Genomic DNA, 18780 nt, shown 5'->3' with positions numbered 1-18780 from the left:
CAGGGTGCCGCGGGCTCTTGTGTGTCGCGAGCCCGGGCCCGATAGACTGCTGGTTGGGTGCAGGGGGTGCGGCAACGCCCCTGGAGGGAGCTGTGCCCCCGCAGTGAGGTGAGACCTGCGCTGGAGGCCCGGTGGAGGCCTGGAGCCGTCCATATTGGGCCCTGCCGGGGGGACCCCAAAGAGGAGAGAGTGAGGGAATCGGTGGGCCCACCTGCCATTTGGAGCTGGAGCTGAGATCCCTGAGTGGCGAAGGGGACCGGTGCGGCAGTCCAGTGGTGCGGACGGCGCGTGACGGCCATACCCAGAGCGGAGGTGAGCGTGGCCGTGAGGAGGCCCATGGACTATCCTTAGATGGAAGGTTGATGTCCTTGGCGAGGGATTGAGGCCTAGAAGACATGGCCTACAGTGACACTGCGCGGTGGCCAGACTGAGACATTTGCTTGCCTGCAGTTAGTGGGCAGAGGGGATGGCGACCTCTAAGCCTAAGCGGGACCGGACGGTCCGGGATATGCTGACCGGTGGGCGCCAGCTGCCAGGAGGGGTTCTGGAGGAGCCGCCGACCACGAGGATCCCAGAGACAGTGAGGGAGGTGACAGAGGACGAGGCAGCTCCAGTTACTAAGGACTTTCTTACCTCCTTGTTCGAATCGCTCAGGAGTGACCTCCAGGCACTCCGCAAAGACATATCTCATGAGGTGAAGGAGTTGAGAGTTGAGCTTTCATCCCTGGGTGAGCGGCTGACACAGGTCGAGGATGGTGAAATTATCCGTGGCGAGGAGGTGGCGGACCTGCAGCAGGAGGTTGTACGCCTGCGGGAGCAGCAGGATCTCCTACAGATGACGGTGGAGAACCTGGAGAACTGGACGCGCAGACACAACATCCGCATCAGGGGAGTGCCGCGTGGGGCTGAGAAGGAGGACATTGGAGGCTTCGTGGTGGCGCTGTTTCGCTCAGTCTTTGAACTTGGGGAGACCCGAGAGATCACCCTCGATAGAGTCCACCGCGTGGGCCGACCTGGAGGAGTTGGGGACCGCCCGCCAGACATACTAGCATGTGTCCATAATTTTGGGCTGAAAGAAAGCATACTGCAAAAGGCGTGCAATCTCCAACAGGTCCTTTTTAGAGGACATCAGCTTCAACTATATCTGGACCTTTCGGTTCGGACTTTGCAATGACGGCGTGAGTTTAAACCCATCACAGAGCACCTGCATGAGCGGGCAGTGTCCTACTCGTGGGGCCATCCGATCCGCCTTGTTTTTCGCTGGGAGGATCAGCTTCGCCAGGTGAAGTCAATATTGGAGGCTAACCGGATCCTGGGCTTGGAGGAAGACACCCCTGCTTCGGGCTCAAAGTTGGGTTCAAACGACGGCGACCGCCCGCGCTGGCGGACGAAAGAAAGAAGAAAGAAACAGCAACGCCCAACTGCGTTGGAGCAGATCTCGAGGCGTCAGTTGGCAGTGAGCAGTGTGGCAGCTGGGACAAGTGCCTAAACGAAGAGCGATGGGGGACCTCTGGTCAGCTGGGGGCCGTTGGCCTCAGTCCTGTGGATGATTGAAGGGGGTCTGGGCGGCGGAGCCGGCGGACTTGGTGGAGGAACATGTGTGGTTCTACAGCCCAGTTGAGACTTTTACCTCTTAGGATGTGTGAGAGAGGACTTTGTTGGTATAAGCACCTGTTGTGCATTTTGGTTATTTGTTTGTATGCTTCCCTGTGAGCTCGGTCATGGATGGTCTTGGAGGTTTGGCTATGTGAGCTGGAGCGACAGGGGTCCGGCTCTGGATCCTGGCCCCTCCGTGGAACTCCTCCCCACCTGCACAACTGCTTTCCTGTGCTGTATGACGGTTAGGTGTCTTAGTTTAAATGTTCGTGGGCTGAATAATCCGACTAAGCGATTAGCGATTAGCGATTCTGTCTGGTCTGGAGAAATCTGGGTGTCACATATGTCTATTGCAGGAGACACACTTATTGCATAAGGACACATATCGCATGTGCTCAAGGTGGTTCTCTAGGCAGATTTGGTCCTCAGCAACTACAAAGCATGCAGGCATGGCAATATTGCTTTCCAGGACCTTCTCTGGGGAGATAGTGGGGAGGATACATGAAGTACAAGGCAGATTCCTGGCCATTAGACTTGGAGCCATCTCTTTTACTATCGCTTCTCTTTACGCTCCGAATGCCCAACAGGAGGCATTCCTGAGACAGGTGATCTCCCAAATTATTAGCTTTCCAGATAGTACTATTTTAGTGGGAGGAGATTTTAACTTGGTGATGGACGACGAGCTTGATCGCTCTGGCCAACCCTTTGGACAAGCTGGGGCCATATCAGAGGTGGGGCGTCAGTGGCTGGCTGATTGTGGGTTGGAGGATGTCTGGAGAAAGTTGAACCCTACGCTCCGAGATTACTCCTTTTACTCGGCGGCAACCAAGACATACGCTCGGCTTGATTTTTTCCTGGCCTCGCAGGAATTTGTCTCCCGGGTCCGGGAGGCCACGATTGAACCCAGAGCTTTGGCTGATCATGCCCTAATTACCGTGGAAGTTATAGTAGGGGTGGGCCGAGTGGGTACCCGAGTTGGCATCTTAGATATTCCCTGCTCCAGAGTGAGACAACGGTAGAGGCACTTCGATGCGTAATCGTGGACTACCTTAGTTTTAATGATGATGGTAGCACTTCAACTGAGATAGTATGGGAGGCTATGAAGGCAGTGGTGCGGGCGAGGTGATGGCACTGTCCGCAGGGAGATAACAAGGCAAGAAGAGAGATAAGGAAGGAGCTGGAGCAGAGGGTGGTTGTGCTGGAGCGCTCCCACAGGTCTACTGGCGCGCCTCGAATCTGGCGGGAATTAGAGAAGGTAAGGCAACAGCTGAAGAGGTTGGACTGGGATAGAGTGGAGTATGCGAAAACGAGACTCAAACACAAATTCTATGTTGGGAGCAATAGGTGCGGGAAGCTATTGGCACACCGGTTGCGAGCACAGAGTCTGCGATAAAACTGATCCATTCCCCTTCTGGAATGATGGCGGGTACGAGTGATCTGATTGCAGAGGCTTTTGCAGAGTTTTACCGGGGCTTATACGCGGCTGATGAGAGAGATCCCGAGTCATTGGATTCATTCTTAGAGGGCATAGCAATCACGCCTCTCGGTGAGAAGGAGGCGTTTCTGTTGGACCAGCCGATAAGATTGGAAGAGGTTATTACGGCAATCTCTCGACTAAAGGTTGGGAAGTCCCCTGGCCCTGATTGGTTTACGGCCTTATTCTATAAGACTTTTTGCTTGAAACTCGCTCTGCTTTTGGTGCGTCTTTTTAACTCCTTTCGGATGACAGGAGCTCTGACACCTAGGGCCTCATTACAACATTGGCGGGCGGCGCTTGCCGCCGGCCAAGTTGTAACCGCCATGTGCCCGCCAATGCTGCCGCACTCCCGCGGTGCCCATGATGACATCCCCCCTGGGCCGGCGGGGATGTGGGCTGCAACATGGGAGCCGGCTCCAAATGGAGCCGGCGGTGTTGCGGACGTGCGACGGGTGCAAGCCGCTTGGGGCCCTGTCAGGGGGCCCCTGCACTTCCCCGCGACTCCCCATACCGCCAGCCTTTTCCGGCAGTAGGGGGACTCGCAATCCCCTGGGCAGCGCTGCTAGCAGCGCTGCCCTGGCGGATTACTACCGCCAGGGCCATTGTGGCCGAAAACCGCCGGCCCCAGCGGTGCGACTGCGGCGCTTCCGCCGCGGTCATAATGACCCTGGAAGCACCGCTAGCCTGTTGGCGGTCCTTCCGTCATTTTAGCCCTGGCGGTCTTGTACCACCAGGGTTGCAATGACCCCCCCTAGTTTGTTGGACGCTACCATTGTAGTTATACATAAACCGGGTAAGGCTCCTGAGGAGTGTGCCTCATATAGGCCGATCTCGCTCCTGAATATAGATGCCAAGTTGTTCACGGGCATTCTTGCTTCCCGCCTTAATTTTTATATGCCGGGTCTTATTGATCCGGATCAATCAGGTTTTATACCAAGCTGACAATGCGGTGACAATACGAAACGGCTCCTGCACCTGTTGGATAAAACGGATCGCTCCCGAAGGGAGGCGCTTTTCCTCTCTATCGACGCTGAAAAAGCATTTGTTAGGGTTCATTGGCCCTATCTTTTTAAGGTGTTGTAGCGGTTCGGGTTGGGCCCCGTTTTCAGGTCTTAAAGCAGTTGCGTTTATCGGTCGCCCAGGGTGGCGGTTTGAGTTAATGGGGTGCTCTCCCTGCCCTTCCTGGTCGGACGCAGGACCAGACAGGGATGCCCGCTTTCTCCCCTTTTATTTGCGCTATATATATAGCTCCTTGCGCAGAGGTTGCGGGATAGTCCTTTGGTTTCGGGTGTGAAATTTGGCGGAGACCATCATCTCATCACCTTCTATGCAGATGATGTGATCCTTACTCTGGCAGAGCCTGCGACCTCACTGCCAGCGCTAATGGAGATAATAGCTGAGTTTGGACAGGTCACGGGATTTCGAGTTAATATGCAGAAGTCTCAGGTTCTCGGTTTGTCGGTGAGGCCGGATCATGAGGCAGACCTGAGAGCTAGCTACCCTTTTCTCTGGTCGTGCTCGAGTCTCCCGTATTTAGGAGTTGAGCTAGCGACCTCGGTCGCTAAGACAGCGAGCCTGAATTATACGACGCTAGTTCGTGAAGTTCAGCGGGATTTGGAATCGTGGGGGAGGCACAAACTGTCTTGGCTGGGTAGAATGGCGGCGGTGAAGATGACAATCTTACCGTGCATCCTTTATGTGTTTCAGGTGCTTCTGCTAAATCCGCCCCGAGAACGATAGCTACTCTCCAATCGGCAATTCTGAAGTTTATATTGGAGGGGCGACCGGCGCGGCTATCGCGACGGGTGCTGTACCGTCCTAAGAGTGGGGGAGGTTTAGCGATCCCTTGCCTCCAGCGATACTTTCTGGCGACACAGCTGCGCTTTCTTTTGGAGTGGAATCGCCCGCTCACTGAGAAACATTGGTGCTTCATGGACCAGGCTGTAGCGGGCTCGCATATATGGAAGGAGCCATGGCTTCAACGCCGACATAGGGCAGCCAGACTTTATTCTTCCCCAATCACGGGGTTACGCTTCTCATATGGGATACAGTGGCCAGTCGATCCGTTTTGACGTCCTTCCCATCCCCGATTACCCCCATAGGCGCAAACCCAGACTTTGAGTCTGGGCTTCGGCTGGAGGCTCTGAGACGCTGGTACGAGGGGGGCTGTAAAAGAGTGGGAGGTCTCTTTGATGAACAAAGGGTCTTGTCTTTTGAACAGATGAGGGAAGCGTATGGCTTGACGGAGGCAGATAGATTGATGTATTATCAGATACAGCACTGGGCTTTGCAGCCGGCAAACAGAGCGTTGATAGATAGACCTCTTACGCCATTCGAGAAATGGCTCCTGTTAAAGAAAGATGATAAAGGAGTCATCTCAGAACTTTATCGGCTCTTGCAGGGGGAACAGCGCCCGCCTAGGACTAGAGGACAGTTGCGATGGGAGAAAAAGTTGGAGAGGGAGTTCTCGGATGAGGAATGGGACAGTATTTTCTACAGAATACATCACACAGCCTATAACGCAGCGGGGACGGAGACGTCATACAAGGTGGCCTCCTACTGGTTCTACACTCAGGCGCGTATACACGCGTGGGACCCTGCTAAATCTGACCTTTGTTGGAGGAGGTGTGGAGGCACAGGCACACTTGTGCACCTGCTTTGGCACTGTCCCAAACTTCATTGCTATTGGGAGGACATTATTGATGAGATTAACATAGCGTTCCACACTAAGATCCCCAGATTTCCATCATACATCTTGCTGGGGCTGCCTAATCCCCTTAAATTTCCCTTGAGGTCGTTGAGGGGGAGACAGATGGCTCTGGCACTTAACGCAGCCCTACAACTGATCCTAACCATGTCGGGTACAGATAGGGTCCTGATGCGTAATGCGTGGCTCCAGAAACTCTGGTTTATCCTTACCATGGAGAAACTCACATTGGCCTCGCAGCAGCGGATGGGGGAACTGAGTGAACTATGGAAGCCATTTCTGCAGATTCTATCTGCAGAATTTACGGAGTTGACATGCCCAGCTTATCTGAGAGTCCTGAGGCTGACCTGAACCCTGACTAGAATGCTTGATTCAGAGTTTTCAGAGGGCTGTGATTTGGTAGGAGGAAGGATGGAGTGATGGAGAGATAGGAGGATGACATGGAAGCTGAAGGGGAGCATTGTTAATGTGTTTCATTTTATTTGTATGTTTGTTTCGTTTTCTTATAGGGGACTCGCAGTCTGGAAGATTTTTAGATGTGCTCCCCATGCTAATTCTATTACCAAGAAGAGACTAGTACCGAGGCTCCCCTGAGCCAAATCTAGAGTTAGCCTAGAAGATCTTTGTCAGTGGATTTAGAGCTTCTGCTGCGGAGATGTATACCATTTATTGCACTGTGATGTACTGTACTTGCATTTCATATTTTGTATTTATATGTTTTAGTGCCTCTAAAAATAATAAACAGATTTAATCCATAACATGGTGACTAGTGTTGTCTTTTCATTCTCTTACTGTAAAGTGTGAGGATTTTGTAAAGTGAACTAAGTGACAATCTTGCTTGTGTAAAAGGAAAGTAAATAAGCAGTTAGGAAAGCACAAATTAAGTGATTAGCTTGTAATTCTGAAGTGTGAAGGAAACCAACATTTTAATATGATCAAAACAAATCAAGACACTCCACTTGCTGATGCGCAAATGACAGATATTCACTGAAATCCAATTTCTACACGTTATTGTTTGTGTTCTGTATAATTTTATCAGGAAAACGGTATGTCTGTGCAAATTTAGTTTTCATTTCAATGAAAAATGTAGTGCCTGTAAATAACCTCACCATGCGTTTGCATTAGTAATATATTTTTGACACTGTGCTCCTAAATGCAACACTGGCTGCAAACTGCATCCTTACCACTATCCTGCTGGATGGGTGTGGTTCATTTGTGACATTTGTTCATTGTGTGATGCTTGGATGTTTCTGAACCTCTATAAGTTCAGTGATGTGACATTGCCGGCAGTACCCCTAGTCTGAAAATTATTCCAGAACCACTGTGTTAATGTGTAGCTCTGCAGAGCTATGAAATATGCCACACAAATGTCTGCAATTGAAACATAAAATACAAGTAATTGTTCACTTACAGAGACTTTTAAAAGTGTAAATGGGGTTGTAGGAAAGTGTGCAGCACAAAGTGTTTTAAATTGTATCTTTGTTTGTATTAATCACAAAGCCCTTCTCCAAAGCTGTATTTTAATGCTCCAGTTTTCATCAAATCTATAAGTCAATGGTGTTTGAAAAAGCTAAATTTCCCACTGTTTCCCACCCATAAATGTTTGGAGGAGAACCATAATCTTTTAAAAAGTCTCTTTAAATACTGTCAGTTTTACACCCATGTTACAGGGATGATGTTTTTTCAGATATTCAGTTGGGCACTAATTTACCAAAGGTCACTTGTGAGAGAAAAACCTTGAAGCATTTTCAATCCATCCTACTTGTAATCAATGTTTGGGATTCACTGGGCTTCAAAACGTATCATTTGCCACATGATGTATCTAACTTTTCGGGGTGTAAAACCCCATATAAAGATTTTTAGTTTATCTCATAACGAGTTGACAACCTATATGAGCGACAGACTCAAGGAGTCCCAGTGGAAGTAGAGGTGTGCAAAACTCATGTAATTTCCTTTCTTGTAATCACACAAAGTATGGCAAAATACGCAAAATGAAGTCATTTTGCTCTACACTTTAAGATGAAATGCATCCTTGTGTCAATTTTTGACACAATGACACATTTAAACAGTACTGTAAATAACAGATATGCCTTTTCTGTATTTCAAACTTATTTTTTTAAAAGAATTGCTCCATTCACAGTACATTTTTACTGCATATTATGCCTTTCACATTATTTTTTTTACTACAAATGGCGCATGATTACACAACGTTTTGCAATTTATGATGGCAGAATTTAACTTTTGTCCAGACATATATGGAACCAGATCTTTCTGGTTAAGAAACTTCAACAGCTTTATTGTGGCATCTTCGTCATCAGTAACTTTACTCCATCCTGGAAAGATATTACTGCCAGGACGGACTCAACCTCCTCATTGAGAGGCTCCTTTATAAAGTAATACTGGAAAGAAGTGTGATTCAGAGCTATAAAAGGGCCTTAGGGTAAACCCAATGATGTTTCTTTTATTAGTGTGGGTACGTCAGGTAAAATAAAAAAGAAAATAATAGGAATGCCTAATGAGTACTATAGCTCATACATCCTCAATGCTTGTATGTTTCAGCCTGTTGCACTGCCCACAGGGGGGGTCAGAGGCCTCCATCAGGGCTATGTTAGATCCCTACAAAGCTGCTGCATGTACTCATACACACAGGGCCGGATTAGGGAACACTTTTTGTTTTATCATACCTCAGGTGATCGTAAGACAGCAAAGGATGCAACCTAAAGAGGTATATAAATATAGTGAAATAAAAAGCTGTATACTATACACACGCCACTTAAATGCACAAGGTACTATGACAGTGGTGTTTTCAAAGTGATAAAACATGCAGACTCTACGGATCAACATGGTACACATGGAGAAAGGTGAATTAATACATGCACTCTCTGTCATACAACTTGCACTAAACTAAGGGATATCATTTTGTCAGTGGCTTAACTAGGGAGGCACCCTCTGTAGTCAATCCCTTGTATGGCTAAAAATAATGTTAGTCCATTCTCAATAATCAGGCTTTACTGAGTGGGAATAGGATACCAATAATCCTTCTAGTCATGGGTACTACCACATACTTAGCGTCATGCATAGCCTATGGTAATTAGGTAATTATCCTTATTTGTGTACTCAATCAGAATTGTATTAATTGCAAACAGCAAGGTCTCTCATTCCTTGTTCCTCTTATTTAGCATGTAGAAAGCCATATAACACCCACCCTTCACTGTGTGGTTTGTAACTTTTCTTAATTGCAGTCACAGTAACCAGGCCATTGTGGAATTCGTAACACACACGCATACAACCTTCAAACCACTTACATTATCAAGAGACTATGCCCATTGTTTTGTGCCTAATGCTTGTCAGCCATCTGCCTTAATGGTACCTAATAGTCTGACGGACTGGGCATTTTATATGGTTAGCATACTGGAGTCTTCAGTGAGTTGCATTGTTGTGCGTCACACGCATGTATTGGCTCTGAAGTCATTGTAGTGTAGCTGGTGCAGTTGAAATAGTGAAAAGTAGCTCCCCAAGTTTACATGTATCCAAGACCTCTCTGTCTGTGCCAATGGACTAAGAGGTATGAGGCAAAAAATAATATTCTGGAACCAGTAGGCAAGACAAGAAGTATTATACCATGCCTAGTGGTCTCTGCATGCATATGTTTTTGCATCCAGTCTGTCAGTCTATCTTTCCACGATGGAATAAGGTTAACTGTGATGAAGCATGCCACAATAAAGTGACTGAGGTTTGCTTATCTAGAAATATCTGATTCCAGTGGGACTCCATGAGTCTGTCGCTGATACAGGTTGTTGCACTCGTTGCATTGATAGGGAAGTCATGCAACAATTAGTGGTGGGTGTAACACATAACTTTCTGTAGTGTCAATATGCAAATTTAGAGCAACATTATGCAAGATTACGTGGAATTACGCGAGGAGTGCAATCCTGCATTTAGGTACCCTTGCATCCAAAATTAATCAGAGGATGCTTTTCACCTAAGAAAATACTGCTAAATGCAACAGAACACGAAGAGCAGCACTCACACTCTGTTCCTGTGCTTTTGTGGTGAGCATGTTTGCCCCAAATCACTCTAAATAACATGTCCAGGTATGAGCATGATTATGTAATTTTGAGTCAAGAGTAACACAAGATTATAGAAATTTCTCTGATTACTCCAGTGTAATTAAAATTTTGCCCAGGACTAGCAACAATTTCTTCTTTTCCTCTCACTCTCCTTTGGGTGGATAAAGATATTTGCACTAATATCCTCAGCAACCCTTTGGAAAACACCCCAATTCACTGGAAAAATGCCTTAAAATTCTAATCTGTTTCACAACATGATTTAAAGCTTTATTTATCACACACACATTTACCAGTATAGCACAGTGAAGAATAATACCATTCTCAAATTGTAAGGCTGCAGAACCCCTCCAATTTTCTCTCTTGCAGCTTGAATCTACCCTTTTTGTCATCACTATGGGTCTTGCCCCCCTCCCCCCCCAGTCATTGCTCCTGGTTACGGCCCTGCCTGGGAGAGGAACAACCATGGAGACCAACATAAGATAACGCACCTCTTGACGTAGATGCTTAAAATATGTAGTGACATCCCCCTTTCATGATACTAGGTTTCTTGACGTCTTGTGTTTCTACCCCCGTCTGATTGCCCTTTTTGATTTCCATATACTTCCCAGAAAGTTGTGCACCTGAAAAGCACAAGTGTTAGTTGCCCTAGGTGTTCTTTTTGTATGAATCCATTTTTACCCCAGAGTCCTAAAAACCAGAGGAATTAATGAGACCTTTGTTTACATGTTTAGGAATATTTACATCAGGGGCTGAGGAACTAAAGGAACTTGTTTCATCAGACGGCAGTCCTGTATGTCGGTAAGATAAATATTCAATTTAAAATCTTCAATTATATGTTCAAGTTCTCACACAAAATTACACCATTCATAGCTAAAGTCATAAAAGTACATTTTCTTAAATATAAAGCAATCGTTCCACTGACAATCAGTAAGTCGCATGGTGGACATTTGACTATAGCTGCCTCTTAATTTTACTCAGGTTTGTTTTTTTCTGCACACTCATCCATTCACTCATAGCTTCTCCATTTTTCTTCTCTCTACCCTTCTGGAGGTATTGCAGTAGTCATTCTATTTAATCTCATATCTAACTGAAGCTTTCTCCAAGTTTTGTGCTCTTTGTAAATGTTGATTTAGAAATTATTTCTTAGGGTGATGACCTCTATTGCTGAGTTTTGTACCAGTGCCACATGCTTATAGACATGCTTTTAGAGTGTCTCTGTTATCTATGTTGGAGTCACATTGTATGAACTAAAGGGAAATTCCTATGCAAACCTAATCTCCTCCCTGTTCCTACATTCAGCACAGCATGTTGTCAAATGGTAAAACTCTTGGGAAAAAAATAGCTTTGAAAACTGGGAGTGTAGTGGCCTTGTCCTTCCAGCCCGGAGTTCATCATATTGGGAAAAATGTCCCCAAGGCGATGTGGCAGAAGGCAGGGATGGCAAAAGATGAGCATTTTTACCAGCCCAGCTCTGCTTCAGCCTGACATCACATAGGAACATCTCTCGCCTGTGTGAAATTTGGGAAGTCTTGACGGATCAGACTCCTATCTAGCGTATATGTCCACCGCAGGGCTTTTTAGCGTTGCTTTTGAAGGTCTAGACCACAGACAATCTAAGAACAGGTGAGTTTTTGGTCAAAGGGTAGGAGAAGATGTAGCATTTTAACAGTTCTTAGCAATAGAGGGTCTTTTGGTGACCCAGAGAAAAGGATCTTGCAATGAACAAATTAAATGGCAGCATTCTTTATGCCAAAAAGATCAACTGGGATTATGTATGTCACACAGAATATTACTTTATTTCATTGTTAATACATCACAACATTGGTGCGCACTGATTTTGTTGTGTCTATTATTGACACCAGTTCCTCTAATTGAGACATACTGAGTCTTTTCTGGAAGTGTACATTAATTGCCAAGAAATAAGAAACCATACTAATAAGGCATCCCGTAACAAAATCTACTGCCCTGATAGTGTAACACCTGTTCCCTGAGTCATATGACACAACCAAAGAGAATATTCAATTTGTACAAATTACGTGATGTAAAAACAATGGAGTAGTTATGTTCTGTATTACGTAAAATGATGTAACACAAGGTTAACATCAGTGGGTCTTTTGAACATAAAGGGTGTTGCCCTTGCTTCAATTTGTTCGCTATTACATTTTTGTATTATATGTTGCATATTAGTAATCTTTTACTCAGTGATGTTTTTCCAGTTGTCTGTGCAATTTTAGATATAAAAAATATTAATTGGAAACAAATCAATATTTATCATGTAAGAAACAGAACAGGATTTAATGACATTTAAGGCTTTCTTCTTTGCAGAAAAATTGCTTTTAAATACTGCTATCAGTGTGGCAGGTCTGTTGGTGTTCGACTCTTTCCATGCCCTCGTTGCCATGCAGTGTATTTTTGCAGCAAAGCTTGCCAAAAGAAATCTTGGGAGGAGCGACACAAAAATGAGTGTGTTCGGTTACAAGGTAAGTTTATAAAGATCAGTGGCTTTAGTGTACAGAGCCTTCCCCCAATCCTGCCCACCCTTGTGAATCCTAAAAATCTGGAATTCTGAAAATGTCCAACTTTGTCTGCCGTTAACCAAGCGGTTCCAAACCTTTTGTGACCCGCGGCTTCCTTGACCTATTGGCTGTTGGCTGTGGCTCCCCACTATATTACCTTTTTTTTGGCAGGTGGAGGGGAGGTAAGCCCGGCCTCTGGAGTACTTCCATTTTTCTCCCTGGAAATAATTGGGATGAAGCCGATGAGGGTATCATAATCATAGATATAACAAAATAAAAATGTAACAATTGTTTAATTAAAAAAACTTTGATTGGTAAAGTCAGAAACAATACTCTTCAGCACTTGGGTGTACATATGGAAATGTTTAAAAAAATAGACCCAAGCTGGGCCTAAGAACAGTGTCTAACATGACAGAGGAATTTTCTGAGGTGAGAAAAGCAGAGTGTTATGCGCACCGATGTGCAGATAAAAAGGCAGCCTGCAATGTGTGCACAAGAATGGGCTTGCTCAATGAAAAACATAAAGATGCTTACACAGTACCAGTGGCAACGCTCTATATTTAATCCATGTAAGCAGGTTGCACATGTTGAGCATTGGAATAACCAAGGACACTAGTTAATAAATAACCATGTTATGTATATGGTACAGAAATAAAGTTGTCCTGCGTGAAAAGTATTCAATCCCTTTCCAGTGGGTGGCGTCAGAGCCTGTGAAATACTGTCTAAGTGACTAGCGTAGTCCTCAATGAAAATCCCAAATTAGGGCTCTGATATCTATTTGTATGTTTTAATTATGTGACTGCTGTGCAATTTAAGGAGCTCCAGTAACAGACGAATGAACAAAAAGAGCAACTATTATATCGATTTAAAACAACTTGATTTCCTATTAGGTCATTAGATTAATTGGCACCATCAGCACATAATTAATTCATAAAGTGCAACTATTCAAGGCGCCCTTGGCTAGCTTTGGCGCACCGGCGTACTGTGGGGCACAGTTTGAAAACTGCTGCCTCAACCCTGCCATGTGCATTCATCGGTTACTAAAAAGATCTTATTACTAAAACTGTCAGAATTTGACATTGGTTAATGCCTATATCATCTGCATGTAGGCTATATAACAAAGTTTAAAGTACCATAAAGTGCAGAGCTTTTTGCCAGACATAATTACAATTCGCAAAGTTTTAAATTCTTGATTAACTTTTGCTATGCTCTTTTGTTAAGGAGTGAGTCGATTGAGACATTTGGCTGACATGCAAACAGGTTAATCAGCGGCATAATTTTATTGATATAGGTGTAGGATCAAACAAGTTTCTCTCACCCAAAAGATTACAAGTACTTCTGGCGACACGTTTCACCCCACTACAGATTTCTCCTGGGGGTTTCTTAAGCCTGAAAATGTATAGTTCATTTATTGATTGTAATTTGGCAAAATTGTAAATGTACATTCCTAGGTAATGTGTGTGTATATGTAGTTTATGCATTAAAAAGGTGGATACATAAGTGTTCTAGGGGCACAGCACACTGTTACATACACACTCTTACGTTAGAATGCATATCATTGAAGTCATAGGTAGGAAAAGTACACATGAGCAAATAGTATCTCCAAGCTGTGATAAAACTTAGGGAAAGAATATCTGATAATTATTCTATACTTAAACCATCTTTTAATGCTGCAGATATTTAGTTGGTAGATACTTAGGGCGTCATTATGAGTTTTGTAGTGCCACCACAGAACCGCCAAACTCACATGGAGGACACCACCGCCATACTGGTGACGTTCCCCCCATGTGTACTACAATGTTTCCACTGGACTAACCGGCGGGAACATTGTAATGCGCATTGCTGCCGGGCTGCCCGGCAGGAACAGTGTCAGGATATTGGCCTGGCCTCCTTTAAAGGAGCCAAGGCTAATATCCTAACACACCAGCACCCTTGGAATGCGTACTGTGCGCATTCCAACGGTGCTGGGCAGGGCAGCCCCTGGCAATGGCTCTCCACCAGCCTTTTCATAGTGGGCTTCCCACCCTGAAAAGGCTGGCGTAAAGAGGGATTGTAAAATAAGCTAGGTGGTGCTGAGTTCAGCGCTGCTATGGCTGGTTACAAGCCCGACCTCTGTCACCCCATCGGGATCTTTGATCCTAGTGGGGACAGCGGTCTTTAGGCGGATTTTCGCCCGCCAAACTTGTAATGTGGCGGTCAGACTGCCACACCCGGGCCGATCCGACCACAAGGCTGGCGGTCCTATCCACATTACAGGTTTGGTGGGCGGACCAGCCTAAAGACCGCAGTCCCCGCCAGGATCAAAGATCCTGATAGGGTGATGGTGGTCGGTCTGGTAACCAGCCATGGTGGCCCTTAAATCAGTGCCGCCTGGTTGATTACACCCCCTCTTTTTGCCAGCTTTTTCATGGTAGGGAAGGCCTAATCACAAGTCTGGCGGCCCTAAGGGCACCAGCCCCGCGGTGGCGGCCGGACCACCGCAGCTGTGGTGCCTGACTGCCACATTACAAGTTTGGCAGGTGGACCCACCCAAAGACTGCCATCCGCCAGGATCATAGATCCCGACGGGGTGACAGTGGTCAGGCTTGTAACCAGCCGTGGTGGCGCTGAACTCAGTGCCGCCTTGCTGATTACAACCCCTCTTTCCCACAGCCTTTTCATGGCAAAAAGCTAGTGCTAGGGGCCACCCTGCCCAGCAACATCGGAATGCGCACTGTCTACACTGCAGACAGTGCTCATTCTAAGGGTGCCTGTGTGACAGGAAATTGACCTTGGCTCCCTTAAAGGAGCCGAGGCCAATATACTGAAACTGTTCCTGCCAGGCAGCCTGGTCCCATGGTGGGACCGCCCTTAGTGTTTTGTTCATTCATCAGAAAGGTCTGAAAGTAAAGTCCTGGGGAAGACAAACTGGTGTTGTGACTTAAGGGGAAGAAGAGGAGACCTGCATAAAAAGGAGAGTAGGATTGGCTTAATTGGTCCATGATGGACACAAAAATGGTCTTACTGAAAGCCTAGGGTGTGAAATTTCTTAAATTAATAACAAGTGCCATGCACTCTAGTCCCAGTGATGGTATTTTCTTTGTTTGGATGTGCTTGATGCCTTGTTGCTGAAGGATGTATATATAGTGGGTTAGACATTGCTTTGAGTGACTTCACTCTTTTCCTTCAGTTTCCTAGACTGCGATGATCTTAACAAAAGGCGACAGCCATAACTGAGTGGTTTCATCTGTGTAGCTAGTGGATATGAGTTTTGTAAATATCATTATGGCATTAATTGCTGTAGGGGAATTATGGGACGATAGTATGAATACAAATAATTAAAGTCTGGGTGCCTATTGGTTGTGAGTTGGTAATGGTGTGCATTAACGATTTTTGTTGGCCCTTTAGCAGTGGGCTGCCAGTAGGCATATAAGCCAATGTTCTGATCATCCATTGGGATATTTCATTATGTGGAGTGATGAGAAGGGAAGTCTGTGGCCCATATATTTGATAAGCACTTACATTGGCATTTTATGTCATGACAGGTACATATCAAAACATTGTCTCGATTAACGTGAGAAGATGTGCCCCTTGAAGCATATACGTCTCTGCATGATATATGTTAATTCTGATTAAATGTGATTAGCAGGTAGAGTTCGAGCCACTAAGTGTTGCCGTTTTGGTTTACAAAATCCCACTTGTGTCGGACCAAATCACATCCGAAGTTAAACATTTAAGTTTCAATCCAAAATTATGCTGTTGATAAGACAAAATAGCACAAAATACATGTCATATGAGAAAATGGCAACTGTTTATCACATCATAGTGGGTGCAACTGCTCAAGTTACTACTGTCACAACAAATATGGACAATAGACTTTCTTACATTATACTTTTCTATACATGGTCAATGAATAAGGTTCTTAGTCTGAAAATGATTCTGTTCTTCTAGGGCACTCAAAGCTCATTATTGCCATGATTTGCATTTTAGACATTCTGTTCAGATAATAAATATACATGCAACTGTAGTATCGTGGCTCGTTAGAAATAAAGTAGGACTTAGTATCAAGTCTCATTTAGATTTGCAGAATGTGGATTTTTGCTGTAGTAGCAGTACTGGTGGGCAGACCTGGTACAGCAGAAAGTGGATTTTTTGTTTGTTTTCGGATGAAAGGGGTGGGCTGAAGACACGTATGATACTGGCTATACATGCTAGTTGCAGGGGCAATAAATACCTTGCATACGGGCTGTTACTGATGGGCCATTCTTTGGATCTGTAAGTCTTTCCCAATATTTAAGTTCTGCTTTTTGTGTATTTGCTGGATTTGCAAACAGAACAATATTAGCAGGTATAGAAGCTCTGTATTTCAGTGACATGTGGGTTTGCCTCTTATCTTGGAACTCGGACATGCATAAGAGTGTCTATAGTTTTAAAGGTTTTGTAAAGAGATATACTCCTTTTGAAATGAGCCCTAACTGCCTAGACATACAGTTCAATTAAATGTACCTCAGGCCTTTTGCTTGTCTTTCTTTCCCACCAAAATATATTACCCAATAATCTGGAGCATTAAATAGACACGTCTTCTATACTCTCCCTACTATCTTCATGGCGTACAAAAAAACAAACTATGTAGTTCCTTTACCTATACCATAATTTCTCCTATACAATTTACTTGCAAAAGCTGAAACACCCAATGTCTGAATTATCTTGTGTCAAAACGTTTGCACACTCTACCCAACAGCCTTATAGAGATAAAAAAAGAGTTGCAGAAGACCATTACCTAATTGTGTGATCTTTTTCCTAGCTAATCGATAATGAGGAAAAAACTGCTGCTGGTTTTGTTTATGTAGCGTTGTGAATGGTCACACCATACTTGCTCTTGTGAGACCTCACCATTGATCAAAACTCTGCCCCTTTGCCTCCCCTCACATTTGCCCTTCTTTAAAGGAGGAGAGTTTTGAAATACCCTCTTAAGTGTTTCTGAGCCGTCTTGTAAGCTAATGGGCCCTTCTATACGTTTTCATTTGCTTTGTAAAGGCTTCTCCAAACATCCCATTCCTCCTCCCCCACCAAAGCCATCTCCCATCCAAATACATTCCTCAGATATGTATCAGCCGTGTTTTGTCTTTTCACACAAGGGACTTGTAAGCATTATGGAAAAAACAAGCAGTCCTGAAACATGCAGTAGGCCATGGTGGCAGGAGCTTAAAGCATTGACTAAACCCTTTTTATATCTCCCGTTTGACTGACAGATGTCAAACCTTTCCAACCACTACTGATTGCAAAAGTCAAGAAACCCTTCAACTCGTACCATAGAGTTTTAACAAGTTGCTCTATCAGCTCTCTAGCTATTTAAAGAAACTTCCTTTAGGTTTTCAGATGGCACTGTAATGTGTTTATGCCCTGCATAGGAAAGGAATGAGAGCCTACTCACAGACCAACTTATTATGATTAATCTAAATACTTACTGATGCTCATTACAATATTAGTAGTCTACTAGGGAGTGATTCAATGCATGCAGGAAGTTTATATATTTTGCGAAGCATTGTAAACGTATGAAAAAAGTGTGGTGCTTTACAATCAGGACTCGTGTGTTTGCCAGACAATGCACGTTAAACAATGACATCTTGATGGATTTATTCAATTTCCTGAACTCTTTATTTCAATCAGATCTAATTCCCTTACTTTTCCACAAGTTATGTTGTCTTTATTAACCATTAAGTTACTTTCAAAAGATCACTTCATGTTGCGGTTTTCTGATTTTATGTGTTTATACTAAACCTACCCCATCCTGATGATCACCCCTTATGATGACCCATCATTTCCGAAGGGGTCCAAACAGTGTCAGCAGCTTTAGTTAACAAGAATACAAAATGTTTCTGTTTTTTATTCAGCATATATATTAAATAAAGGGCATTGCCTCGTTTATGCTTGAAAATAAATTAGTCTGGTGATGTTTGTTTTTCTGTTACACACTGTTGTGGCAATAACCTATCCACTTCAGCACTGTTTGATCACCCATTTGCACTGAGCTCGATCTCATGTTTTATCCTTCTGTTGAAAACATTAGGAAAGAGCACACAATTCTAGGGCACTCAGAAGTCATTATAGTCATGATTTGCATTTTGAAATAAGAAGTGCCTGCAGAATGGTAAAAGGATTTTTTGTGCCTGAAACATAAGCTTGAAAAAGTAAAAGAACTCATTCTCCTCTAAATAAAACAAATGACTAAGGTAGGTAGAACAAGGGGGCGCCATCCAGGCAGGTACCACTATTACAGAGCAGGGAGTTTGAATTAGATTGAGAGCCAATAGTTTCTGTTTTTTATGGGAGGCATAGAATATCTCTGAAGCATATGTGATTTCCATTCGCTTACCTGAAATGGCTAACTTCAAATCCGTTAACGTTTGTGATTGCCACAAGAGAAGATATACT

General features: G+C 44.6%; 1 protein-coding gene across 2 annotated transcripts in view; it reads left to right on the top strand.

Moving 5' to 3' along the window:
- Window positions 1-18780, top strand: part of ANKMY1 (ankyrin repeat and MYND domain containing 1) — a 384121-nt gene that overhangs the window by 272723 nt on the left and 92618 nt on the right. For both annotated transcript variants that reach the window (XM_069213891.1, XM_069213893.1), the window contains 2 exons: window positions 10582-10648; window positions 12176-12330. In XM_069213891.1, the coding sequence (XP_069069992.1) occupies window positions 10582-10648; window positions 12176-12330 (222 nt within the window). The remainder of the gene's footprint in view (window positions 1-10581; window positions 10649-12175; window positions 12331-18780) is intronic.

This window comes from Pleurodeles waltl, chromosome 11 (genome assembly GCF_031143425.1).
Source record: "Pleurodeles waltl isolate 20211129_DDA chromosome 11, aPleWal1.hap1.20221129, whole genome shotgun sequence".
In the NCBI taxonomy this organism is placed as follows: domain Eukaryota; kingdom Metazoa; phylum Chordata; class Amphibia; order Caudata; family Salamandridae; genus Pleurodeles; species Pleurodeles waltl.
This window is presented reverse-complemented; position numbering and strand designations above follow the sequence as displayed.